A 24635-nucleotide genomic window follows, 5' to 3' on the forward strand; every position below is an offset into this window, starting at 1 on the left:
CTGGGGCGCCGGGGCCGGGGCCGGGGCCGGGGTGGCGGCGGGGGCGGCGGCGCGGTCCGGCGGGGCGCAGGGACCCAGCAGACGCCCGGCCGGTGCCGGTGCCGGTGCTGGGGCCTCCCCCGGCCGGGGGCTCTGCTGGGTCCCGGCGCCCCGTGCCCGCCCGACGCGCCTCGCCGCCCGCGGCCCCGGACAGGCAGGTACCGACCCCGCCGCGGGGGCTGCGGCCGCGGGCGGAGCCGGCCGGGGCGCGGGGGGGGCGGGTGCGTAGCGGCCGGGGGAGGCTCGCACAGGCGGGCACGCACCCCCCGCACGCGGCCGGGGCAGGGTGTGCACGGGTGTGCACATGCATGCACACGCAGGCAGAGACAGGGACGCGCGCAGATGGACGGGCGGGCAGGCAGCGTCCAGGGGTGAGCACAGGTGTGCACACGTGTGCACACACCCACGCACTCAGAAACGCACATGCATGCACATATGTGCACGTGCACACCCGCCTCCACACACACAAAGTCGCGGGCACTGCATGCACACACGTTGTCGTGTACACCCTGGGCCATATAGACCCAGAGGAACAAAGGCTCAAGGTGAAGCAGCACTACCCACACGGTGGCACATGCAGGTACTCATGTCACTCACACACCTGGGCATATCTGCAAAGACACTGCCACCACCCTGGAGTCATCTGCCATGCACACACAATCACAACAGCCCTACGGTGTTGCACGCCTTGCAGAGAGTAGCCCCAGAGCAGTGGTGCAGTCACAATTATGCTCTCCAGTTGTGTCCAACTGTGCATGCAGCACCGATTCCTGCACAGCTACCTTGGAGGCGTATACATCTTGGAACTATGCACAATCACAGCAACGCCATCACAGTCACACCAGCAGAGCGCTTCTCCAGTACCCCTGAACTTAGCCTTGCTGAATCAGTTGCTGTTCTACACAACTCCACACAACCACAATTAAGCGGGTGCTTAATTGCACCACACTTGTGAAGACAGTGACACAGGAATAGGCATACAGATCTGATACTGCACACAGACACACACAATTACACAGTGCTGACACTTGGCTCTCACACATGTGCACACATGCTCGCATGCACACATGCACCTGAGCTCTGCCCCCCTTCTTTCTTCCTAGCTAGTGAAGGGCCAAGGGGGCACTCCGTGGGCAGAGATGCCTGCTCCAGCCTCCAGCACCCACCCCCACTTTTCCTGTAACTGGTTTAAAGGCTGCCTCTGGCATGACCATGGTGGGTTTCACTACCCCACACAGGGAGGGCCTGTGGGGCCACCTTGCACAACTGCAGCCAGTAGCAGGGGTTCGCTGATGGAAGGCATTTTTATTGGTGCCGAGGGACTAAGAGACACTTGGGAGGGAAGTGGAAGTTGGTGGGCAAGCAGTGCCTGTAGCCTGAGTGCAAATGAATTAGGGTTAGTATGGACCCAGTTGGACAGGGCAGGGGATGTTGAGATGAGAAGGAAGGCAGGCTGGGAATAGCGGCTGTGTGCTGCTGCGAGATGGAACTAGGATGCTCTGGGAGGGGAAACAAGGTCTGGTGGCTTAGAGCAGGGGGCCTGGGGCTTTTACCTAATCATGCCCTGCCTTGGGGTTCTGGCTGTAGGGGAACACACCGCTGTGGTTTGGAATGGAAGAGACCAGGTGGGCACTTCTACTGCTCACCATCTCTCCTCCCCTAAAGTGATGCTCATGTAGATGAATGGAGTTCCTCATGGAGCGAGCCAAGCAGAGGGAGCGCAATGGCGGGGAAGCAGATGTGTGCCCGTCACGGGACAGACAGGAGTGGGGGCCACACCTGACCCTGGAACCCACAGGAGGAGCCAGCTGCCATGACACGAGTGCACATCACCTGCAGGTGACAGGGACCTGGGCCCTGCCCCCCAGCACCTGCTATGCCCAGCCCAAATGGAGCAAAGCCCAGTGCTGCCCAGATCGTGGCACAGGCACCCCAACACAGGGCAGGCGGGGAGTGGGGCCTGTTCCAGAGCCTGCCAGGCCCTGCTGGAGGGCAGCATGGGGACCCAAGCTGCACTCAGCATTGACTCCAAGACCCCGAGATGGGACCACCACAGTGGTGACGCAGGTCCCAACCCCTAAGCCCCATGGCCCCTACCATGCCCGGCTAGCAGCTCCTGGCTGGCTCCTTCCTCTGGAAGAAGCGGGAGAAGGTGTCCAACCAGAGACAAGGGGTGTGGCTTCTGAAGACCAATCAGAAGATGGTGGTGGCAGCCCTGAGGGCCACCTACTGCTCATCGATGACAAGGGGGTACCATACACGGTGCCACGGCGGGAGCTAGAGGTGGGGCCAGGGGCAGGGCCAGCACAGCTCACATCTCCACGACGAACACACTTGTGCCCAGTGTGCCTGCGTGCTTTCCTGTACCTGTCGGACCTGGAGCGACACAGCATCACCCACTCAGAGCTCAAGCCCCATGTGTGCCGGGCCTGTGGCAAAGCCTTCAAGCGTACCTCGCACCTGGAGCGCCACAAGCATATCCACACTGGACAGCGCCCCTTCCGCTGCAGCGTGTGTCAGAAGGGCTTCCGTGAATCGGGCGAGCTTCTGCGGCACCAACGTGTGCACACAGGCGAGCGTCCCTTCCAGTGCCCACTGTGCCGCCTGCGCTTCACCGAACGTAATACCTTGCGACGCCATGCCAAGCGCAAGCATGCCCATGATGCCTGCTGTCCAGATGCCTGGGATCATGGGGCTCCAGGGCTGCCTGGTGCTGATGGCAAGAGCCAAACAGGCTGGGGAGCACCAGATGCAGGGCTAGAAACACCCTAGTGGCACTGGGACCCCCTGTACCAGGACCCCTGGGAGCATAGTGAGTGGCTGAACCTAAAGAGACCCCAGCTTGGAGCCACCCCTAGCCCCTGGGATAGGGCTGCGGTGGGGTGCCAAGAAGATCCCAAGGGACATGGGGGAGATCTAGTTGGGGGAGCCCCTATTCCAGCTTCATCCAAGGCAGGACTCAGTGGCATGGGTGCAACAGGGGCCCACCCCTAGCAGGTGGCTGTGTCTGTGGGTGGGAGTGTGGTGCTGGTGTCACACACATGGTAGAGGAGTACACGTGTGGCCATGGTAAGGGGCTGTCTGTCATTCTGGGCCCAGATGTGTGCTCGGTGTTGAGTTGGATGCAATAAAGGTTCTAACTCTGTACAGCAGCTGTGTTCTGTGCTCTGAGATGGAGAGATGGTGGGAGAGGGGAGGGGCCAAGGCTCTCTTTTGGGGAAGGGTTGGGAGACTGATGCTGGGGCAGATCAATTTATTTAAAAAAGGATGTTCTCAGACCCAGATGTTAAACTAGAATAGAGACTACAATGTAAGAGTATAAGAATTTTAAAAGATGTTAACAGTTTTAAGCCATTTCTGTCATTTCTGTTTGCACAATGGTGCCCTGGTCTGGGAGTGGATTTCCCAGGCAGAAGTATAGTAAGGACAGTAATGATAGCACTAGTAACTTGTAAATGAAGCTCTATTATTAAAATGAATGTTTCCTCTCTCCCTTATTTGGAGACAGAGATTTAGAAGCAGGTAGATCCAAATCTGAGTTAAAGAACTGTAAATCCTTTGAATATATAAGCTAGCAACCCTGCTGAACATCAGAAATTCTGCGGAATATTAAAAGACACTAAAGCAGCCTTAACTCTGACCCTTACCTTGACATCCCTTCCTCATGTTCTGGTTTCTCCAGAGAGCAATATGGGCTAGGCAGGGGTGTCAAACATGTGGCCTGCAGGCTGGATCCAGCCTACGGAGCTGTCATCTGGCCAGTGGGGCTTCTAGAGGGGCAGGGTAATTAGGGAGGGGCCTGGCACCAAATCTTATGGTACAGAGCTCCATTGGAGACGTTCCAGCAGCAGCATTGTACCTAGACTCCTGGCGGCCCTGGGAAAACTTTTAGTATCAGGCCCCCCTTCGCCAGAGATAATGATAATAATAATTTAAAAATTACCATTTTCAGGCCCTGCAGGCTAGATCTAGCTCAAATTTGACACCTCTGGTACAGGTGGAAGACTACCAGGCTGGGCCTCAGGCCTCCAGCCTCCTTTCCACCCACCCCTGCTATTCTTGTCTCTGCCACTGGCCTCCTTGGCTAAGTGACTTCTTCAGTTTTCCCACCTGTAAAATGTGGCTAATAGCAGTCTACTTTATTATAAGAGCTAGCAGTTCCCCCTTCAGGGCTGTTGTATCTCATAGTTAGGCTTATGGGCTGTGGCCTTAATTTTAAACCAATTCTTTTCTATTTCAATATTTATTTGTCAAAGATTACATTTTGTATTAAAATAATCAATTCAGGTATTTACCTAAATATTAGCTCGTTTTCTGTTTGGATTGGTTATTTTAGTCACACAGAGGCATTTATTCAAAATGTCAAGAAAAAGATTTCTAACCAATGAGTTAAAACATTCTGTTTTCAAAAAACAACATTTTTTTTCAATGGAAATTTTACTTAAGAAAATACTTTTAGGAGTCTGCTTTTCTCCTACTTGCCATTTGGATTGCTCAGTTTTGTCTCATGATGGGGCTTGTCCAACTTTTTAAAAATGGTTTTTAATTTAGATTTTTCATTTTTAAGAATTAAAGTATTAGCAAGTTAAGTGTTTTTAATGTAGCACTATCTTTATCTCTCCCTCTCTTTTTAATTAAAACCAGTAATTTTCCCCTTGTGGTTAAGATGGGATGATATTTTTTCTTTAGCAGGAGTCTGATATGAAAAAATACCATTACTTTTTTGATCAGAGTTAAGGCTACTTGTGAGTTATAGTTACATTTTAAAATATTTTAATTGTATAACAACGTTTCAAGGACATGGCATATAATACAATGTAACATAACGTGGTGCAGTGCGACAGGGTAAGCACATGTAGGTGTTACATGTGTGCACGTGTGATAATTTAAAGTTTGTGTATATGTGTACTTAAGATACCTTGGTTCCAAAATGATGCCTTTTATTAGAGCAACTGAGAAACAGTTTTCCAGCTTCTACCTCTGTGCAGAAAGGAAGTTTATTTCCTACATATGGAGACTTTCTTGTACCATCTTGAACTTTTCCTGAGCCTGATGAAGGGTGCATGGCCCAAAAGCTTGCAGGAAAAGATACTGTTTTGGAGTTAGTCTAATACAAGGTATCATTTTGGAACTAAGAGTTCTACATTTTTGCAGTTCTTTTTGTCTCAGACCAACCCAGCTACCACATACATCCCCTAAGATACCTGCCATCTAACTGCTCACACACACGTAAGTATAAATAAATGTATTTAAAGACTTTATTCTGAAAACAGAAACACGTGATAAAATTATCAGTTAAAATGGAAAAAACCTGATGCTCAAAATTCAACTATTCTGACAGACCAAGGGGAACAATTTGTGAACTTTCCAAATGTTCTCAAAACACTTCTTGATGTCCAAAAAGGGCATTTCCCCCCCCAACTTGTTTAGGAGCATGGGACCTGGCAAATGGGAGTGGAGGACTGGGCTGGGGTAGTGAAGTATCCCATCTCCACGGGCAGTGAGAAGCTGCAGGGGAGGCAGGAGCACCCGTTAACCAAGGCTGTGTTACTACGGATTAAGGCCACAATGACCTATTACTGCCCTGGGGAGGCGGCCTCTCTGCAGGTTCAGATGAAAACTAGACAGACACAAGCTGCAGAGGCATTAGGCATTTCCAAGCACTAACTTTACAGTTGCTTGGCTCTTTGCACAGCTGAATAATCATGTGTCTCGTGGGATGGCAACTGTGCACGTGTGGCCGGGCTACATTTATTGCCCCTTTCACCAGTCTTAATACATGGCAGGAGGGCAGCTCTCCCAGGGTAAGGCAAGGAGACCTCTGTGCACGCCCCACAGGCAGCAGGACCCGATCCAGCAGGGGTAAGCCAGAGCGGGACGCCTGCCCAGGGCGAGGGGCGCTGGAGTCAACCTGGGTCAGGTTGCAACGAGGGGACTTGCCCAAGACCAAGCTGAACTGGGTACCCCGCAACGGGTGGAACCTAGGCCCCGCCCACACGCCAAGGGAAGCCGGCGGGGCGCAAGGGCCCCTGGGAAAGGAGGTGTCGGGGCGGAAGCGGGTCAGCCCTGAGTCACGTGGTGCAGGCGGGGATGGGGGCTTCCGGCTCCGGCCGCGACGTGGGGAGGTGCTTCCGGCCGGGCCTGTCTGTGCGGGTTCCAGGCCGGAGGCTCCCCGGGCTCGGACCGCCCCGCCCCGGCCCCGCAGGGCGCGGCCGCCGCACCTTCGCCCCGCCCCGCCGGGCACCGGCACCGCCCCAGCAGAGAGGGGCCGGGCCGCGCGGGGACGGACGCACCGACGGGCGGGCGGCGGCGCTGGCACCCGGGGCCTCCCCCAGCGAGGTGAGCGGGCCCAGAGGCGGCCGTGCCCGGCACCGGGCCGGGGGCCTGGGCCAGCAGCACCCCTGAGCAACCAGGCCCTGATGCAAGCCGGGCCCGGCCCAGGAGTGGTGGCAGCTGTGGCGGAGGATCCCCTTCTGTAGCCCCGGCCGGGCTGCGGCAGCGGGAGGGGCTGGGGGGGGGAGGAAGGGAAGGGGAGACTGGCGGCCCCGGACACTCTAACGTGCTCCCCTCCGTGCCCGCAGGCAGTGGCCCCCCGGGTGGAGATGGAAGCGAATGCCAGTGACGAGGGCATCCATTTCCAGAGCTACCCTTTTGACTTCCTGGAGTTCCTGAACCACCAGCGCTTCGAGCCCATGGACGCCTATAACCACGAGCACGCCAAAGCTGTGGCCGCCCTCCCATGCCCCCAGCCCCAGTATGACTACGCCCAGCCACCCAACAACCCTGCTGTCCCCACTTTTGACCGTGCCGGCACCTCCAAAACCAAGGATTTCAAGGCTGAGGGGCAGCCCCCACCGTCCTCCTCTGCTGCCGCCACCTCTGGTGCTGCACAGCCCAAGAAGGTCGAGCCAGGCACTGCAGTGCCCCCGCCAACACCACAGTATGCTACCCAGGCTGTGCCAGCAGCCCAGCCGCTCTTTGATGGTGCAGGCGCATTCAGTGCTCCACAGTGGGGCATTGTGGACCTTTCAGGCCACCAGCACCTGTTTGGCAGTCTGAAGCGGGGTGTAGCAGGCGTGGGTGTAGCTGCAGGGACAGCATCAGCTCCACCAGATGGGCAGGCTGGCAAGGATGACAAGAACTATTTCCGGCGGCTCAAATACTTCATTGACCGGCGCTTTCCTTGTGGTGTGTGTCAGAAGTCATTCAAGCAATCGTCCCACCTGGTCCAGCACATGCTAGTGCACACTGGGGAGCGCCCCTATGAGTGCTCCACCTGCGGCCGCACCTACAACCACATTTCCAGCCTCATCCGCCATCGGCGGTGCCACAAAGAGCCTGCTGAGCCCGGTGCAGGTCCAGCAGCTGCAGCCACAGTCACGGCAACTGCTACGGCTGCCCCCACTGCTGCTCCACCACCTGAGGGCACTGCAGAGCCGGCTGGGGAAGGGGCCCCTGGTGCTAGGGCAAGTGGAGGGGGAAATGCCGGGGCAACCCAGCCAGATGGCCCCTTCACTTGCTCCCTGTGCTGGAAGGTGTTTAAGAAGCCAAGCCACCTCCACCAGCACCAGATCATCCACACAGGGGAGAAGCCATTCAGCTGCTCAGTGTGTGAGAAGAGTTTTAATCGGCGTGAAAGCCTAAAGCGCCATATCAAGACACATTCAGACCTGCTCCGGGTGCCATGTGGTGTCTGCGGCAAAGAGTTCCGGGACGCCTCTTATCTTCTCAAGCACCAGGCCACCCATACAGGCCAGCGCCCTGACTACAAGTGCGACATCTGCGGCAAGGCCTATGCCGCACCACAGAGTCTGCTCCGTCACCGTCAGGTTCATGAAGGTGCTCCTGTGCCCAAGGATGCTGGTGCCCCTGCCCCCACAGCAGCTTACCAGGGCCCCTACCTCCTGCCACAGGCGGAGGGTGACGTCAAGGCAGCACCGACCTATAGCAGCACAGCACTGCTGGGGGCCCACCCGCTGCTCCTGGGAGCAGGCAAGAGCTTCTGCTGTGGGATCTGCGGGCGTGGGTTTGGGCGGCGTGAGACCCTGAAGCGCCATGAGCGCATCCACACAGGCGAGAAGCCACACCAGTGCTCAGTGTGTGGGAAGCGGTTCCGTGAGTCCTTCCACCTCACGAAGCACCATGTGGTGCATACGCGGGAAAGGCCCTACAAGTGTGACATGTGCGGCAAGGTGTTTGGCTACCCACAGAGCCTGACACGCCACAAGCAGATCCATCGGCTCCAGCTGCCCTGTGCCCTGCCACCTGGCGGCCTACCCCCTGAGGGGCTTAGCTATGGCTGCTCAGACTGTGGGGAGCGCTTCCCCGACCTCTTCCACGTCATGAACCACAAGGAAGTCCACATGGCCGAGAAACCATATGCCTGTGATGCTTGCGGCAAATGCTTTGGCTTCATTGAGAACCTCATGTGGCACAAGCTAGTCCACCAGACAGCACCTGAGCGGCTGCTGCCTGAGGGCACCTGCACTGAGCCCACCCCGCATGCTGCCTCGTCCATTGGCTGCCTAGAGAACGGGCTCCCTGGGGATGTGCCTGCTGCCAGCTTGGCCTCCGTGGTGGCGACATTCGAGGAGCACCCCATGATCCCTAGTGGGGAACGCTTCAGCTGCAGCATTTGTGGCCAAAGCTTCAAGCACTTCCTGGGGCTGGTGACACACAAGTATGTGCACCTGGTGCGGCGCACGCTGGCATGCAATGTATGTGGGCAGAGCTTTGCTGGGGCCTATGACCTGCTGCTGCACCGCCGCACCCACCTGCAGAAGCGCCACTTCACCTGCTCGGTGTGTGGGAAGCGGTTCTGGGAGGCTGCCTTACTTATGAGGCACCAGCGCTGCCACACTGAGGAGCGCCCATACCGTTGCACTGTGTGTGGACGTGGCTTCCTGCGCTCCTGGTACCTGCGCCAGCACAAGGTGGTGCACACGGGTGAGCGGGCCTACAAGTGTGCCCTGTGCAACAAGCGCTTTGCCCAGTCCTCTAGCCTCTCGGAGCACCAGCGCCTCCATGTGGTGGCACGCCCCCAACGCTGCCAGACATGTGGCAAGACCTTCCGCTACCGTTCCAACCTGCTGGAGCATCAACGTGTGCACCTGGGTGAGAAGGTTTACCGCTGTGACCTGTGCAGCAAGAGCTTCTTCTACCTGTCATCCATCCTGCGACACCAGCGCTCCCATGATGCCCGCCGTGACCTGCGCTGCTCTGCCTGTCTCAAGCTCTTCAAGGACCCCAAGTACTTCAGCAAACACCTACAAACCCACCAGGGCGGGAGGCCCTTCAAGTGCAGCACCTGTGGGGAGGCCTTTGGCAATACCTATGGCCTTAAGAAGCACCGGCACATCCACAAGCTGGAACGCCTGGCAGCTCTGGGCCAGAAGGACCCCTGAGGAAGGGTGGCTGCCTGTGGCTGGCAGAGGGAGGCAAGGTGGGGCTGGGCAGTCCCTTGGAGTGCTGCGGTTGCCTTAAGGGCACTTGCTGGGTTGGGGGTGGAATGCCCTAGGGTGGCACCTTGTTTCCATTTGTATCTGTCCCGTACCAGTGTCGAGGCTCCTGCCTTCTGCCCATGCTGACTGTGTAGATGCCTCGTGGCCCATGAGCATAACGTGTCCCAGCACACAGGTGGTTTGCTGGAGGGGTAGAGGTTGCCAGGCCTGTAGTGGCTGAGCCAGTGGGATACTCTTGGCTTTGCCCAGTCCCCCCTGCTTGCCCATTTCACACCCCTAGAGGATGGAGTCAAGCTGGCAGAACTGTTTGAAAAATGTGCCCCACCTGGGGAAGACTGACCCTGCCCAGGGAATGGAGGCTGGCAGCAAGACCGCAAACACCGTGGTGGGCTGAGACTGACCGTATGACCAAAGAGAGCTCAGTCGTGGCTCTGGGCAGGTGAGCGTGCATCCCCCAGTACCCACCTACCTTCCGCATGCATTGTTTGGAGCAGCTCTGGTGCCTTGTGTCTGCCCAGGTCATTTTCCTGGGCATGCGCTGTGGCCGGGGGTAAAATCTGAAGGCACCACTCAGTCGTTGTGCAGGTCCCTGACACTTCTCCCTGCTCTTGCTACCATGGAGGCTACCCATGGGCACATCCTGGACCTAGAGGAGCTGGAGTCATTGGCCAGGACCAGATTGAACCCTCCTCCTGAGGGTGTTGCCCACTCAGCCACTGCTGGCACCAAGCAGTCTCCACAAGGACCTCACTCCTGCCCAGATCCAGGCATCCCATTGTGCTTGCATGGCGCCTCCTGCTGGCTGTACGGGTATGTGCTCACTGCAGCATTCACTTGGGCTCATGCCCTGGGGCTGGTCCCCAACCCCCTCTGCCCCTCCTGTCCATAGTGCTTTGCCCACTCCAGCAGGGTCCTTACTTGACCCCAGCTGGCTCTGCCCATGGCAAATGAAAAATGTCAGGTGCTGCCCTAACTTGCTCACTCCAGAGCATGCTGCCCTCTGGGGCCTTCTCATGATTCCTGCCTCCCCACCCAGTGAGCCTCAAGGGACAGACACCTACTCCCAGGATCCTCTGGGGAAGATTGCTAGAGTGGCCCTAGGGTTGGACTAGATGATCTCTTCAGGTCCCTTCCAGCCTTACTTCTCTACGATAATGAAGTGAAAAATGTAGTGCTCTATGACCCCTGCAGTCTGCTCCTCCCAAGTCCCATCGTGTGCAGGTGAGCACTGGATTAACTGAATTGTTCCACCCATATTTCTCCACTTAACTGTCTGTTACCATCCATAGATCTGTCCATCTGCTCCACTCCTCTGCCATTGGGATAGACATCTTCCTAGCTCTACCCTGGCATCTATCCACCTATCCATTCCCACACCCACCCCGTCTATCTATTTATCCATCCCCACATACTCTGTCTATCACCACACGTCTCTGGTGTTTTGTCTGTTCCCCTTCACATCTCCCCATCTGCTGCCTCCTGTCTGCAAGTCCTTGTATGCCTCCTTTCTCCTACTCTCTTTATACTAACCCTGCCAGCCTTAGCCCTGGGGTTTCCCTGGGAAGAGACCAAAGAGATGAATGCTGCCATGTTCCTTTCGTCCCAGTGAGCCTTTTCAATGTCCCCAGCATGAACTCAGCCTGGGAAGAAAGCCAGCCTATTGTCCACCCACACTGTCCAGGCAGGGCATACTTGCCTGGAGCTAATTAGTCAAGTGTCAGGATTGAGCCAGAGAGAAGCCATTCAAGTTCTGTTGGCAGACGGTGGCTGGGAGCCCCAGGACTCATGGTTTCTATCCTAACTCTGGTAAGGAGGTGGTGAGTCATGGTTAGAGCTGAGGGTCAGGCTGCCTGGATTCTTTCTCCAGGCCTGCCACTGAGACCCTCTTTGACCTTGGGCAGGTCCTTTTCCCTTTCTGTGCCTCATTTTCCCCAGTGAGTCAGCAGGTGTCCTGTGCCAGACCTTCTGGGGAGTCTAGGAACCCAACTAGGGCCTGTGCCAGCTGCTTTGTGCCAAGTCCCAGGATACTGCTTTCCCAAGGTGTGCCAAAGAGTGTTTTCAGATGGACACATTCCTGCCACCAGAGCCAGGGTGGCTCTCACTGGGGTTTTTTGGGAGGTCATCAATGCTAGGTCATCACGGGCGCAAGGGTCAGGTCACCCCCTGCCCCTCCAGCCCTTTGTGCCAGGGTGACTGTCCTGAACGCCAGAACCTGTTCCAGAGCAGCTTGAGGTATATGGGAAACCGGCATGCAGGGAGAACACCTAGATTCTCTTTAGCTCCAGGAAGGGTGTGGGCATCAGTAGGTTACAGTAGGGGGCCTGGGTTCTGACTCCAAATCAGGGGCATTGGTTGGCTTAGGGAGGTGAAAGATAGGTGAGGGGTCTTTCATCTCCAGGGGTATCAGCTCCAATACAGACCCAGGGCAGGAGCCTGGCTGGCTTAGGTGGGAGGGGAGACACAGACTTTTCCTTTAGAAATGTGGCAAACAGCAGCATTCCGTTGTCTTGATGGTGCTGGTGTGCACTGCTAGGTCCTAGGGGTCTCCATGCCTCCTAGTCGCACCACTTCGCAGCACCCCGTGTCTCTGAGAAAGCAACCATCGTTCCAGGACCATGGGAAACTCATTTCACCTTCCGGGTTGCCCTTCCTGCAGCCCCTTCTGGTTTGGAGCAGAGGGAGGGGCAGCACCATGGCCAAAGTCAGGAGACAGGACTACATCTACAGTTCAGCCTTTAAACGGAGACCATTTCCACTGATGGCTGCACTCTGAGGGGGCCTCTGCGCCTGGACCCTGCCACCCCAATTTATTTTTTAACAGCACAGATATATATATATAAAAATTAAAGTATATATATATATATATAAAAATATAATTTTTCTAACCCTCTGAGCGGCAAAGCTGGTGCCAAGACTGATTCACACCAAATGCTGCTACCAGAGCCATTACTAAAAAGAAAAAGATAAATAGATGCCCTGCAAAAATATGTCCTCTTCCCAGAAAACTGTGATGAGACCGGTTGGAACTCATAGCACCAATGGCTTTCTAAAGCACCAGTCTCAGTGGTGGCAGGGGAGAGGTTACGGGCGGCGCGCGCGTGTTTGAAACTCGAACCCTGTCCAATAATGTTGCCCTGTTCATTTTCTGATGATGTACAGATGAAGCCAATATTAAAAACTGTGGATGCGTACTACTGAGAGCAGCAGCTGAGTTTACTTTCCCACCTGCACATGCCTGTTTCCTTTGCGTGCTCTGGGAACTGGCCCAGGTCTTCCAAGAAAGGTGGAAATTGCCCCAGGCTGCCTGAGCAGGTGCCTAGCAAGTCGGATCCCATGCCTCTCTTTGGGAGAAGGTGCAAGAAAGCCTGTTCTGACACAGTGAAAGATGAGCCAGGCCCTCCTGGGTCCTTAAGTCTAGTTCCCTGCTAAGATATTCCCTTCATGAATTGACCCAGCTCCATTGTAAAGACATTTCAGTCTCATGCCCCTGCTGCTCTTACTAGGAATTTACTCTCTGCTCAGATGCAAGGAAATGTATTTCCCACCTGAAGTCAGGGATGTACTTGATAGTTCTGTTGGTCTGAGATGAAAAGAAATACAAAAATCTAGATCTCTTGGTTCCAAAATTATACCTTTTATTAGACCAACTGAGGGAGCTGGAGATGGAAAACTATCCCTCTGTGCAAAAGTTTATTTCCTACCTATGGGGACTTTTTACCATCTGTACTTTTCCCAGCGCCTGATGAAGGGCCTTTGTGCCTGAAAGCTTGCAGAAAAGGATATTTATTTTGTGATTTTTTTCAGTTGGTCTTATAAAAGGTATCATTTTGGAACCAAGAGCTCTAGATTTTTGTATTTTCCACCTGAATTAACTCCCAGCCAGTTTATCCCCGTGCTCTGAGGTCAATGCTGTTAGCTCTGACAGCTTTTCTTTCCGCCCAGTATTCCCTTGCAGTGTAATGTGATTCCTCTCTTTCCTCCATCTCTGTGCTGCCAAGCCAAGAGCCCAGCTGTTCAAGATGGGTCCTCCCTGCCCCCAACCATCTGAAGGGTCATTCACTTGCTCCCATGTGGATTGGGCTTTCATGATTGTGGGTGACCACAGCTGGGCATGCTGTGCCAATCAGTGTCCCACCCCGAGTGGTTAAGAAACATCCTTTCTGATGCTGAGTGGATGTCAGCTTCAGTCCAAACTGTTCCAAAAATCTTGGCTGTTTTAATTTTTTACTCTTCTAAAATCCTAGAGCTTAGAGTAACATTTTACCTGTAAATTGTGCTGATCCTCTTGTTAGAAAGGCACTGGGGCCTAGTGGTTTAGAGTTAGGGGTTCTAGAAACCTGAATCCGAGTCCTACCCGAGCTCTAGGAGGGGAGTGGGATTTGGAAAGTGGAGAACTGGGAACCAGGACTCCTAATTCTTACAGCTCTGGAAGGGCAGTGGGATCTGGTGGGTTAGAGCTGGAGGGGTGGATTCAGAGCCAGGATGCCTGGGTTCTATTGCAGCCCTGGGTGGAGAGTGGTACAGCTCCACATCTTAGCCCTGCTGGAGAGGGAAGTAATTGCCTCCATCCTTGAGCTCTGAAGGCACCACTGGCTCATAGCAAGTGGGCACAGTCAGCTTTTCTGAATTGCAGCCCTACTGCTAAGAGGGGTGCTTAGCTTGGAAGCCCCAAAAATTTACGGTCCTAGGGGCCCTACCTGAAATGCCCTGTGTGTGGCTAGTACTACACATGCCAAGCAGCAACCAAGGACCTCTGCAGAGCTTGAGTGTGCCTCAGTTGTGCTCTCTAGGACCCCTGTATGTCTGTGTTCCTGGCTTGGAGCCAGGAAGTCTTGACTAACATCCAGTAGTGAGGGATGGCAAGGCATTACCAGCCTGGGTCCAGGTGGGCCTCAGTGAAAACCCTTCTCATCACCTGCTCTTTCTCTGCAGCCTCCACATCACAGCAGCATTGTTGTAGGCAAAACTAGCTGATGTGGCCATGGGACACAGCACATCCCAGCCTCAGTGACCTGAATATTGATCCAAATGTTAACTGTAGCCCTTCAACAGTAAAGAGCACCTGCACTGAGCTAGACCACCTCCAATCCATACCCACACACATTTTTGTGGAGAGCTCACCCTCTGGCAGGAGCACTCAGGCTGGGGGCAGTGCCAGGACCTGACCCCTGGCTGCCTCCCGCCACCCCTCCAGGGGAAAACAGTACAGAGCACCACTGTCCTCTCAGCATAAAGGCAGTAGAAATCCCTTGGATTTTCTTCTTCTATCCTCACCCCCACCCCTCCCCCACAAAGCTGACCAGCTGGTTCTGACCCCAGCACCTCCCAACTCCAGGCAGCAAGATTCAAAGTACCAGTGATAGTCTCTGTTGGGGATATTTAATGGGAGCCAAGAGGGGACTCAAGGAGTTACACAGCTCAGTGTGGGGAGATCTGGGATTATCCAAGGCTGCTGCAATGGTAGGGAGTTCCCTGCCACATCCGTAGGTGACTCCTGGGCCATGGGAACTGGGGCCCTCCTTCCACAGACAAAGTCTAGCCCATGGTCCTTCCCAAGCCTGGTGGGTGTTGTGCCATGGGACAGTTGTCCACAGAAGAAAGAGGAGTGTTGGGTGGCAGTGCTAGCCATAGACCACTTCACAGTGGGGAGCAGGGATGTTGCATGTGTAGCTCTTGTGCATTGCAAGGCATGAAAGAATGTGTTGAACTCTGCCATCCAGATGTTCTGTAAGTAGGTGAGCACAGCTCTGAGATGTTGAGACTGGATTGCTCTGGACAGTTGAAGGGAGTCAGGCTTATTGTCCCTCAGACTGTCTAATTAGTCACCTGGTCCCACCCCAACCTTCCTCCCCATGCCCGATGGCTCAGCCAGCACTGATCTAGAAAGGAGCTAGACTTCGTTCAGAAGCTCCAGGTCTTGAGAATTCCACTCTCCCTTGACCACTGTGATCCCATGTTGTAAAACTGGCCCTCAGCCATGCAGGACCAGCAGGGCTATGCTGGACAAACAAGTCCCATACCATGTCACAGCATCACCCTCACAAGAGGCCCAGCTGTATGCCAGCACCCTGCCTATTTGCCTTCTCATCTCCAGATGTGACTTCTTGGCAGTGTGTTGATCTGCATTTGTCTGACCTTGGCTCCCAGCCCTGGGATGGTCTGCTTCAGTGTGAACAGCCCTCTCCATGCCGTGGCATCTTAGGAGCACTGTGAAGGACTGGAGAGTGGGGAAACTATCAACTAAAATAGAAAAAAAGAACATTAAGGCTGACACTTCAACACTTCTGGACCCCAAACCTCAAAGGCGAAGCCCCTCAATCCCTGCGCAGGCTCCTGAGCTCTCTAAGGGAAGGGGATTTCAGAGAAGCTAAAGCTCCATTCTTGTTCAGCTGCATCTGTGGAAGCTGCACCTGAAGGAACCTCAAGGTCTCCCTGCAAACGTAAAGGTACAAAAGTTTCATGTCTCCTTAGAGCTGGGGAGAATGTACAACTGACACCACAGTTTGGATCATTTTCCCCAATTCTCAAACTTTCTCTCTGCCAGAGGGACAGCAGATGCCAGGAAGCAATGTCCTGCCAGCACTTACCTCACAGTGGAGGGTTGCGGGTCAGGATATAGCACCCTGTGGTACAGGAAGAAGCCCAGGGGTCAGATATCAAAACCTTCCACCCCAGGGCCAGTCTAGGCAAGCCATGGAGTCAGATGGCAGATGTCACAGACTGAATCCCAGAATCAACCTAGTACCTAACATTTGACCCTTCCATTTCTCCTCCCTGGTCTACATCCCAGCAGCTGTCTCTCCTCAGCTCCACCACAGCTTTTCCTAGCCCTTCTTAACCCTATAGTTGGCAGGAAACCCCAGCCCATATATGGTCCCCCTCATCCCAAATGGGCCTCTCTACACCAGCCTGGCCACGACCATCCTACCCCAGCCCACCTATCCTAGAGGTTGGTGGACAGCCTGAAGGTGCCGGGCCACATGCCGTGGCTCTTGGAAGCTCTTGCCACAGAGGGCACAGTGGTGGGGGCGCTCCCTGGAGTGCACGCGCCGGTGCTTGGCGAAGTTGGAAGAGTTGTTGAAGCGCTTGTGGCACATGGGGCACTGGAAGGGCTTTTCGCCCGTGTGAACACGCCGGTGGGTGGCAAGTGCTGAGGACTGGGTGAAGCGCTTGCCACACACACTGCAGGGGAAGGGGCGCTCCCCAGTGTGCACACGCAGATGCTCCTTCAGATCTGTGGCACGCCTGAAGCGCTTGGAGCATGCAAAGCAGATGTACTGCTTGGCTTCAGGTGGCAGGGAGGCATGGACCAGCCTGCCAGGCCCCACGCAGACTTTGGGGCCCTGGTCCCCTGGACACTGTGGGGGCACGTCAACCAGCCTTTCCCATGAGAAGTAGCCATTGGGACCACGTTCTTCCTCAGCATCCTCCCCCTGGAGGCTGGGTGCCTCCTGGATAGAGTCAACAGGGGATGCCATCCCCCTGTCCAGGCTGATCCAGTGGCCCTTGCCAAGAACGTGGGAGTCCTTCTCTGGGACTTCCCTTGTCACAAGATGCTGCCAAGCTTTGGGGTGCTCCATGGGGCACCAAGCCACGGTCTCTCTTCCCCCCGGTGGAGACGGACAGCTGTGATTTGCTGTAGAGCAGGGCTCCATCCTTTGCTCACTGCCAACGGCTTGGAGGGGGAACCTTGTATGGCCTCCACTGTCCTGCACTGGCCCCTTCACACAAGCACCACAATCTTTCACCTGGTTCCTCATGTGAGTGGCCCCACCCTGCATCAGTTCTTTTGCCAGAGCACTGCCATTTTGCCTCTGCCCTTTGGCATGGGCACTACCATTCTGCATCAGTCCACTGGCAGAAGCCCCGCCATCTTGCATCAGCCCTTTGGCATGAGGACTGCCATCTTCTCTCAGCCCTTTTGCTGGAGCTCCCCTATCTCGCTTTAGCTCTGTGGCACAAGTGCCAACATCTTGCGTCTGCCCTGTGGCATGAGAGCTGATATCTTGTGTTCGCCCTGTGGCATGCCCTTCCCCGTCCTGCTGGCTCTGGGGGGCACTGGGGTGAAGGGTGCAGGCATTCTTGGCATGCAGGGGCTGGGTGGGGACTGCCCTGTGGCCCAGGCAAGCATGGATACGCTGGTGTTTCTTGAAGTTGGAGCAGTTGTTGAAGGCCCTGGCGCACACAGAGCAGCGGAAGGGGCGCTCGCCTGTGTGGATGCGCAGATGGCCAGTCAGCACCGAGGCCTGGGTGAAACATTTCCCGCAGATGCCGCAGCGGAAGGGACGCTCTCCTGTGTGCACACGCTCGTGGTCCCGCCGGTCTGAAGAGCGCTTGAAACGCTTGGTGCAGAAGGAGCAGGAGTAGGGCTTGGCCCCTGGGCAGGCAGCCACTGGCGGGACCTGGGGCTGGGGCACAGCCTGCAAGCAGCCGGTGTGGTGGTGGTCGTCCAGCAAGTGGGCAGATGGGAACAGGCAGCCGCAGGCGGGGCACTGGTGGGGCTCAACATGGGTGTCCTCATGGATGTGCTGGAAGGGCTCTGGGGGCTGGGGGTGGCTCATTTTGGCCGAGCCCTGCTGGGAGTCAGCTGCCCCCTCCTTGGCCCCCGCAGTCCTGGCCTGCCCCTCCATCTGCTGCCTGTGGCACCTGGGGCCCTGCATGGGCCTGCAACCGCCGGCTCCTGCAGGACAGAGCGGACAGGAGCAAAAGCAGGGAGGGCTCCTGTCTCAACCCCAGGGGACCCCAGCCGGGGCGCGGGGGGAACCCGGCCGTCCTGGCTCCCAGCACCAACCCGCCCCGCCGCCAGACATAGAACCCGGGCGGCCCGGCCCCGCGCCCCCGCCTCCCCGCGCGGACCCCGGCGTCCCGCCTGCCAGCCCCCGGGAGGAGTAGAGGGAGCCGCGGCGTCCCGGGCATGGACCGGCCCTTTGTCTCGGCCGCCCCGCGCGACCCCTCACCTGCTCCCGCGCAACCACGGCCCAGCCCTCGCTCCGCCCCGCCCTCCCCTTTAAGAGCGGTGCGAAGGGGATTTAAAGGGCGCTGCGGCTGGACCAGATTTTTTGTCTGCGGGTAAATAAATAAATAAATAAATAAAAAGACTCCCTCCACACAGGCAGTTGGGGTGGGGAATTTAGGCGTCCTGCCCTCGCCCTGCCCCGCGCTGGGGGAGCTCGGGCGTCCTGTTGGACTGAGCCGGAGGCAGCCTGCGGGGCTCGGCCGTAGCAGTGCGGGTGCGTGGTTCCCTCTCAGCCCCCCCCCAGGGCTTCCTGCAGGCAGCTGGCTGCTGCCCCCCTGCGGGCACCCTCCGGCCCCGCCGTGAGAGGAGCGCGGCCAGGCGGCACCTGGTCCCCGGGAGGAACCGCCTCCGTAGGCCTGGTGCCCGCGACACGCCGCCCAAATCTGCTCCCCGAGCCCCTGCGAGTGCCACACGGCGGCCCTGCTCCACCTCGGGTGCCGGGCCGGGGCGGGCCTGCAGCCGGCGGGGAAACAGGGCACCTCTTCTTCCTGGCTCCGAGGAGGCTCCTGGTCACAGACCGCCCCACGTAATCATTTATTGGCGTTTGCAAGAAATCGCAGGAAAATGTGGTTCTTGAAAAAGACAAAGTGTTACCTGATTTCTTGGCAAAAACCGTTAGGAACAAGTGCAGGTTGAAATCCCAGTTTCTGTGAAAGTTTTCCAGTGCTTCCATCTGGGTGTGGAACCAAAAATGGGTCAAAAGTGATGGTTTTGAAGAACATGTTCAGTAAAAATAAAATTGTTTTAGATAGATTTACAAATATTTGGAAGACTCTTTCTGTGGAAGAGGATATTGGAGCTCTGGCCTCATAGTTATGACTTGTAGAAGGGTATTTTGTGCCCCAAAGCTTGTTGAACACCTCTCTTAATTATACAGGTGGTGCAAAAAAAGAAATCACCAAAACCCCCTTTCCTCTGTCATATTTCCTGGACTATCAGTCACGTCTTCAACAACACTTCAATCCTATATGATTAAAAAAAAAAAGGAATATTTTATAAGAAATGTTCAAGTGCCACTAATTTTTTTTCTGAAAGTTTTATCAACTTTCTGGTAAAATAGAGAAGAAAAGAACAATTCTGCAGTTCTGAAAAGCCATTTTTGTAAGCATTTTGTTTTGAATATATGGATAGCTATATATACCGATATCTGTATAGACAGATAGATATAGATATCTATATAAATATATCCCCAAAGCCATTTTTTTATTTTAAAAACTGATTTCCATTTAAGTGCCTTGGTTTTGAAACCTGTTTTCATTTACAACAATAGCTTTAACACCTTTGGTTTTCAAACAATTAATTCTTGTTAAAACTGTAAAGGATTCCCTTCATTCTGGCTGTCAGAATCATCCTCTGTAAAAAAACTGGGTTTTCATACAGTGATTCCTGTACCCACTTTTGGTTTCCCCTGGAGAAGGTCAGTTTGGGAAAAAGCAAAACTACTTCAAAATCAGGCATATCCTGCTTCTCACATATTCCCTGCACCCTCACAGTGGTACCAATGCTGTGGCCCTGCCAAAAACTGAACATTTTTTCAAAATTCCTGTTAACAGAATGCCTAAAAATAAAACCTGTTGATTGTTTTTCTCAAAAGCCATTAGGGTGAGAAATGGACAGGATATGCATGTTAGGCACTGGCAGCCAGATAGAAACCAATCTACGACCCTAGGCTGGCAGTGAAGTCCTATCTTTAGCTTCCTTTCCCCTGCAACTAGGGCCAGAGGTTCAATCACCATGCTGGAAGCCAAGATACCTCACTCCACACAGACAACAAAACAACCAAAAAAAGTGTTTTAATAATAATTAAAAAAGAGATAGAATGGAATTTGCACTGTAAATAGATGGGGGGGAATGATCCACTCCCCAGGCTTTGTCTGAGAAGGGCTGTTCCACATGTGCCCCACTCGGTCTTGGTACCTCTTGCACTTAGAAAAGGGAGCTCTTTGCGATGGCCCTGTGGTCCTTCCAGTGCATTGAGTGCCACTAACGTCTTCCCTCCAAAATGCTGTACAGATGGAACAAGTTCAAAAACCTCCATGTCCCAGCAAGCAATGAAGACTAGGGCTGCAGTGTCCCCTGTCCTGGGTGTTACTGGTCCAGTGCTGGAACTGGCTGCTGTCTGAGGTGGGATGCTGAAGTTGATAGGCCTGTGGGGCTAAGAGGGGCCGGGATACCAGTGTAGATGGGCCTATGGGTCTGACTGGGGGAAGGGAGGGGACAGGATGCTGGGATAGATGGACCAGGCATAGTGCCCCTGTGAGCTTGTTCCTAGAGAATGAACCCCTCCATCTGGGGGGAAACTCTGCCTGAGCTGACTGGGCCAAAACCCCTCTTGCCATTGTATGATGTGGGATGAGAGACTGAATTCTGTGACCTGGAGGGAAAGGTCCCTACCCCTCCCCATGCCCCACCACCAGGCCATGCCCTGCCCTGGAACTGGATTGGGACTATTGCCCCCTGGAGAGGAAAGGCCCTTGCCTTGGTCCCAGAGCTAATCTCTCCCCCTTGCCTCCTTGAACTCTCCCCATAAGGTCTTATCACTCCCCGAAAACACAGGGCGAGTTTGCCAATGCAGGCCACCTTTCCCCTTCACAGATGGACCCCTCTGGCTTGGAGCAGCCAGTGCTACCAGTGGCAGCAGGTAGCGGTGACCATGGTCATGGCAGGGTGCACCCCTCTCAGGCAACAGTGCTGTGTTGTGGCCCAAGCCTGCAGTGTGATTAGTTGCCCAGAGCACCTATGTACCCATGCGCATGGACACAACACCACTAGGTGGCTAAGGGGTGGGGGACTGCTGGGTAAAGGGGATGTCTCACTGGTCCCCACTGAGTGGGGCTGGCCGCCTGGGCCTAGTTTGTCTCCATGTCCACATCACAGCAAGTCACCATGACAACCTCAGGGCCTAGATGCCAGGGTGTCTCCATGCCTGCATCATGGAAAAGACACTACCAGCCTGGTACCACAGCAAGCCATGGGCATGGCCAGCCTAGATGCCCCAGTGGATCCCCATGCCTCATCTGGATCTGGGTGCTTCCAGCTTGTTGCCAGTCCAGGTCTCTGCATGTTCGTCAGGTTCTGGGTGCTGCCAAGGCGGTGCTGGTTGCCCCTTTGGGGCAAGGATGCTGTGGTCAGGGTGTGGGTGGCTGCCGGAGGTGCTTGCGCCGGATGTGGCGCTGCAGCGTGTTGCGCTCGCCAAAGCGCATGTGGCAGTCATCACACTGGTAAGGGCGCTCACCCGTATGCACACGCTGGTGATGTGCCAGCTCACCCGAGTCACGGAAGCTGCGCTGGCAGATGGGGCACTGGTGGGGCTTGCGGGCAGCATGCGTGTACTTGTGGCGTTCCAGGTGTGAGGTGCGCTTGAAGGCCTTGCCACAGGCCCGGCACACGTGGGGCTTGTGCTCCGAGTGGGTGATGCTGTGGCGCTGCAGGTAGGACAGGTATTCGAACGTCCGGGAGCACACAGGGCAGCAGTATACCTTGCGCAGAGCTGCCCGCTCCCCAGCACCTGTCCCACCAGTGCCTGCCCCACTGGCCTCTTCCACCAGCACTGTGTAGGGCAGCCCCTGGCTGTCGATCAATAGGTACCGCCCGTAGCGTGATGGCTCCCCCTGTGGGGTGCCAGGCTCAGTGGGGCCCTCAGGCCAGCAGTGCCCATTGTGACTGGGCAACAGAGCTGGGGAGGTGCCAGGGGGGCTTCGCAGCCGGCACTCAGCCCCCTCCTCCCTGTCCTCATCCAATTTGGCCCTACGCCTTGGTGGCTCATCCAGCCTGGTGGGCCGTGGGGGGCCTGGCTCAGTGCCTCCAGCCTTGGGGCGCTGTGGGGGCTCACTCCGGGGTCCAAAGGTATGCAGCTCCATTGGGTGGGAGTGCCCCCTATGGGCAGGGCCCACTCACAGTGCCTGGAAGGACAAGGAGGCAGGTGGGGAGGGCAGTATTAGACCCCCATGTCCTACCCAGCATGGGGACAGCACTGGGGCAGGGGGCCCAGGCTTTGCACCCCAAGTGTCTCTGCAACTTTAGCAGGGGAGGAAGAAAACCAACCTAAGGGACACTGATTCTGGTCTGGTCCCATGGGCACTGGCTGGCTCAGGGGGTCAGAATGGGGCTGGGGCCTTTCCCCTCCAACTGTGCTGGCCCTGATGTGGCCCTGCAAGGCACTGGCTGGCTCAGGAGGTGGGGTTGGGCCTGTGTACAGGTGGACACCCCCAATTATCCCTGGTCCCTCCTCTCCCTTGGGTACCCAGTCACAGATGGGCACCCCCAGCCTCCCACCCCACAGCCCAGGAGATAGTTACCCTCACCGATGCCTGTGGCTGGGGTTCCGTCTCTATATTCATTTCGGTTCTGAGGCACAGGCAGGGCCCCCGGTGCCTGGCATGCCCTCCTTGCTAGATGGATGGTCAGGTCCAATGCAGGGCTGGTTCTGAGAACTGGAGCCCAAGGCTGGTTCTGGAGGATCTGTTGTGGTGTTGGATGCAGAAGCTCCACGCTGAGGCAGGCTCCAAGGGCTCCACTCCAGGGCTGGGACCGGCACTGCCACACAACACCCAATCTGGCACCTTCACTCCACACTGGTGCCAGCTTCTCCGATCCAGGGGTGGTAGCAGCTGCTTGGGCCCGAGATTGGTTCTGGCAGTTCGGGTCCCTGCCTGGTTGTGTTGGCTTTGATCCAGCTCTGCTACCAGTGCATCTGAGCTGGGCAGGTTCTGGCAGCTCCAGCAGGTCCAACCCCTGCCTGGTACCAGCAGCTTTGATCCAGCTTTAGATGCCCAGCCCACAACCCATGCCTTGCTGCTGTGGGCTTCCCCATGCAAGCTTGAGCACCTTTGCTAGCTCGTACCCCAGGTGCTGAAGTGGGGTGGGGGCTGCTGTGTATCAGGAGCAGGAGGGGGCAGCTGGGGGGTCCTGTCTGTCTGTCCCTCTGCCCGCAGCAGGAGCGGGTGTTGCAGGAAAAAGGGCACGGATGGAAACACCACTCCAGCCTCACTGCCCGGACCCTGTCAGTTCCCAGCCCTCTTCCCCACCTCCAGCCCTGGCAGAGCCCACTATCCTCTCAGTACCAGGACAGAGCCCAGGAATCCTGGCTTCTACCTACCCCTCCCCCCCACACACACTTACACTTTAACACAGCAAATGCCACTGCTTTCCTAGAGCCAGGACAGAACGCAGGAATCCTGGCTTCCAGCCCCTCCTGCTATTACCTAGGAGACCCATGAGAAAGGACAGCCATTCTCTCACATGCCAGACCTCACTGTCCACCCAGAACAGAGGTGGAACCCTGACATCCCGGCTTCCGATCCCCTGCTCTAACCCACCAGCCCCCAAGCCCCATTCCCCTCCAAAACCTGGAGCAGAGCCCAGGCTCCCAGCAGTCATCCACTAGAACACACAGTGTGACCAAAGCAGGGATACACACAGGAGTCCTGGCTTCCAGCTCCCCACAGTTGCCCCCTCAACCCATCAGATTCTACTCCCCTCCAAGGTTGGGAGAGAACCCAGGAATCCTGGCTCCCAGCCCTCCTGCAGTAACTGCCAGATCACATTCCCTTCTCATACCAGCAGGGGAAGCACTTCATGCACATGTGTGTGCATGTGGTATGCTACCACACACACACACACACACACACACACGCACACACTTTCAAGACAGCAGCAGGTGCTGCTGTATGGGAAGCAGCTGGCCAGAAGTTTTATAAGTTCTTGATTACCCATTAACATGAGACCCTTCCTGTGCCCTGGATCCCACCTACCTGCCATATTCTGTGCTTAGAGTGCCATGGGACTCTATCCAATGTAAGGGACAGGTTAGCAAGTGCTGGTAACCTCCAGTGTTCAGTACCATCAATTATGCCTCACATCATGCGGATGCTTCATCATGCCAGGCATTGCCCAGACCCAGAGTCACCAGGATTGGGACCCTGCTGTGCCGGGCCCGGTTAAGGACCAGTGTATTCCCCTACCCCACAATTGATATTATGCTGTGTCTGTCATTTGGAACTGCATTCCTGGGCTTTACCATAGTTTAGGGCACAGCCCCTTTCTGTGCCATACAGACATCAGCCATAGTGCCCCAGTAGCCATCCCCATGGGGTCACAGCCTCTCCTTAGCAAGGCCC

At 55.7% G+C, this 24635-nt stretch overlaps 4 protein-coding genes across 9 annotated transcripts; 2 read left to right on the forward strand and 2 right to left on the reverse strand.

Moving 5' to 3' along the window:
• The first annotated feature begins 19 nt into the window (after positions 1 to 19).
• LOC149864250 (uncharacterized) lies at positions 20 to 3186 on the forward strand. Of its 3 annotated transcripts, none has more exons than XM_090049513.1 (2): positions 20 to 197; positions 1705 to 3186. In XM_090049513.1, exon 2 carries the CDS (start codon positions 1723 to 1725, stop codon positions 2809 to 2811), a length of 1089 nt encoding a protein of 362 aa, XP_089905639.1. In that variant the 5' UTR covers positions 20 to 197; positions 1705 to 1722; the 3' UTR covers positions 2812 to 3186. The 3 variants fall into 3 exon arrangements, with proteins under 3 accessions (XP_089905639.1, XP_089905636.1, XP_089905638.1); XM_090049510.1 differs by having other exon boundaries at positions 21 to 197; positions 1627 to 3186; XM_090049512.1 differs by lacking the exon at positions 20 to 197 and adding an exon at positions 204 to 410 and having other exon boundaries at positions 1627 to 3186.
• Positions 3187 to 6142: 2956 nt separating this feature from the next.
• Positions 6143 to 12691, forward strand: ZNF865 (zinc finger protein 865). The gene is made up of 2 exons (XM_090049131.1): positions 6143 to 6378; positions 6621 to 12691. Exon 2 carries the CDS (start codon positions 6642 to 6644, stop codon positions 9441 to 9443), a length of 2802 nt encoding a protein of 933 aa, XP_089905257.1. The 5' UTR covers positions 6143 to 6378; positions 6621 to 6641; the 3' UTR covers positions 9444 to 12691.
• A 2171-nt stretch (positions 12692 to 14862) lies between these two features.
• Positions 14863 to 19128, reverse strand: LOC149864252 (uncharacterized). 3 transcript variants are annotated; one of them, XM_090048992.1, is made up of 3 exons: positions 19111 to 19128; positions 16439 to 18180; positions 14863 to 15740 (listed from the first exon to the last, which is right to left on the reverse strand). In XM_090048992.1, exon 2 carries the CDS (start codon positions 18158 to 18160, stop codon positions 16439 to 16441), a length of 1722 nt encoding a protein of 573 aa, XP_089905118.1. In that variant the 5' UTR covers positions 18161 to 18180; positions 19111 to 19128; the 3' UTR covers positions 14863 to 15740. The 3 variants fall into 3 exon arrangements, with proteins under 3 accessions (XP_089905118.1, XP_089905117.1, XP_089905119.1); XM_090048991.1 differs by having other exon boundaries at positions 14863 to 18180; XM_090048993.1 differs by lacking the exon at positions 19111 to 19128 and adding an exon at positions 18458 to 18497 and having other exon boundaries at positions 14863 to 18180.
• Positions 19129 to 20292: 1164 nt separating this feature from the next.
• LOC149864253 (uncharacterized) lies at positions 20293 to 23520 on the reverse strand. 2 transcript variants are annotated; one of them, XM_090048995.1, is made up of 2 exons: positions 22815 to 23520; positions 20293 to 22418 (listed from the first exon to the last, which is right to left on the reverse strand). In XM_090048995.1, exon 2 carries the CDS (start codon positions 22374 to 22376, stop codon positions 21645 to 21647), a length of 732 nt encoding a protein of 243 aa, XP_089905121.1. In that variant the 5' UTR covers positions 22377 to 22418; positions 22815 to 23520; the 3' UTR covers positions 20293 to 21644. The 2 variants fall into 2 exon arrangements, with proteins under 2 accessions (XP_089905121.1, XP_089905122.1); XM_090048996.1 differs by having other exon boundaries at positions 22821 to 23519.
• Positions 23521 to 24635: the final 1115 nt, after the last annotated feature.

Source organism: Crocodylus siamensis, chromosome 5 (assembly GCF_052110815.1).
Source record: "Crocodylus siamensis isolate JL-2025a chromosome 5, ASM5211081v1, whole genome shotgun sequence".
In the NCBI taxonomy this organism is placed as follows: domain Eukaryota; kingdom Metazoa; phylum Chordata; order Crocodylia; family Crocodylidae; genus Crocodylus; species Crocodylus siamensis.

Coding starts and splice junctions, on each gene's coding strand:
- LOC149864253 (XM_090048995.1), bottom strand. CDS start 22,376: ATGGAGCTGCATACCTTTGGACCCCGGAGTGAGCCCCCACAGCGCCCC.
- ZNF865 (XM_090049131.1), top strand. CDS start 6,642: ATGGAAGCGAATGCCAGTGACGAGGGCATCCATTTCCAGAGCTACCCT.
- LOC149864250 (XM_090049513.1), top strand. CDS start 1,723: ATGGAGTTCCTCATGGAGCGAGCCAAGCAGAGGGAGCGCAATGGCGGG.
- LOC149864252 (XM_090048992.1), bottom strand. CDS start 18,160: ATGCAGGGCCCCAGGTGCCACAGGCAGCAGATGGAGGGGCAGGCCAGG.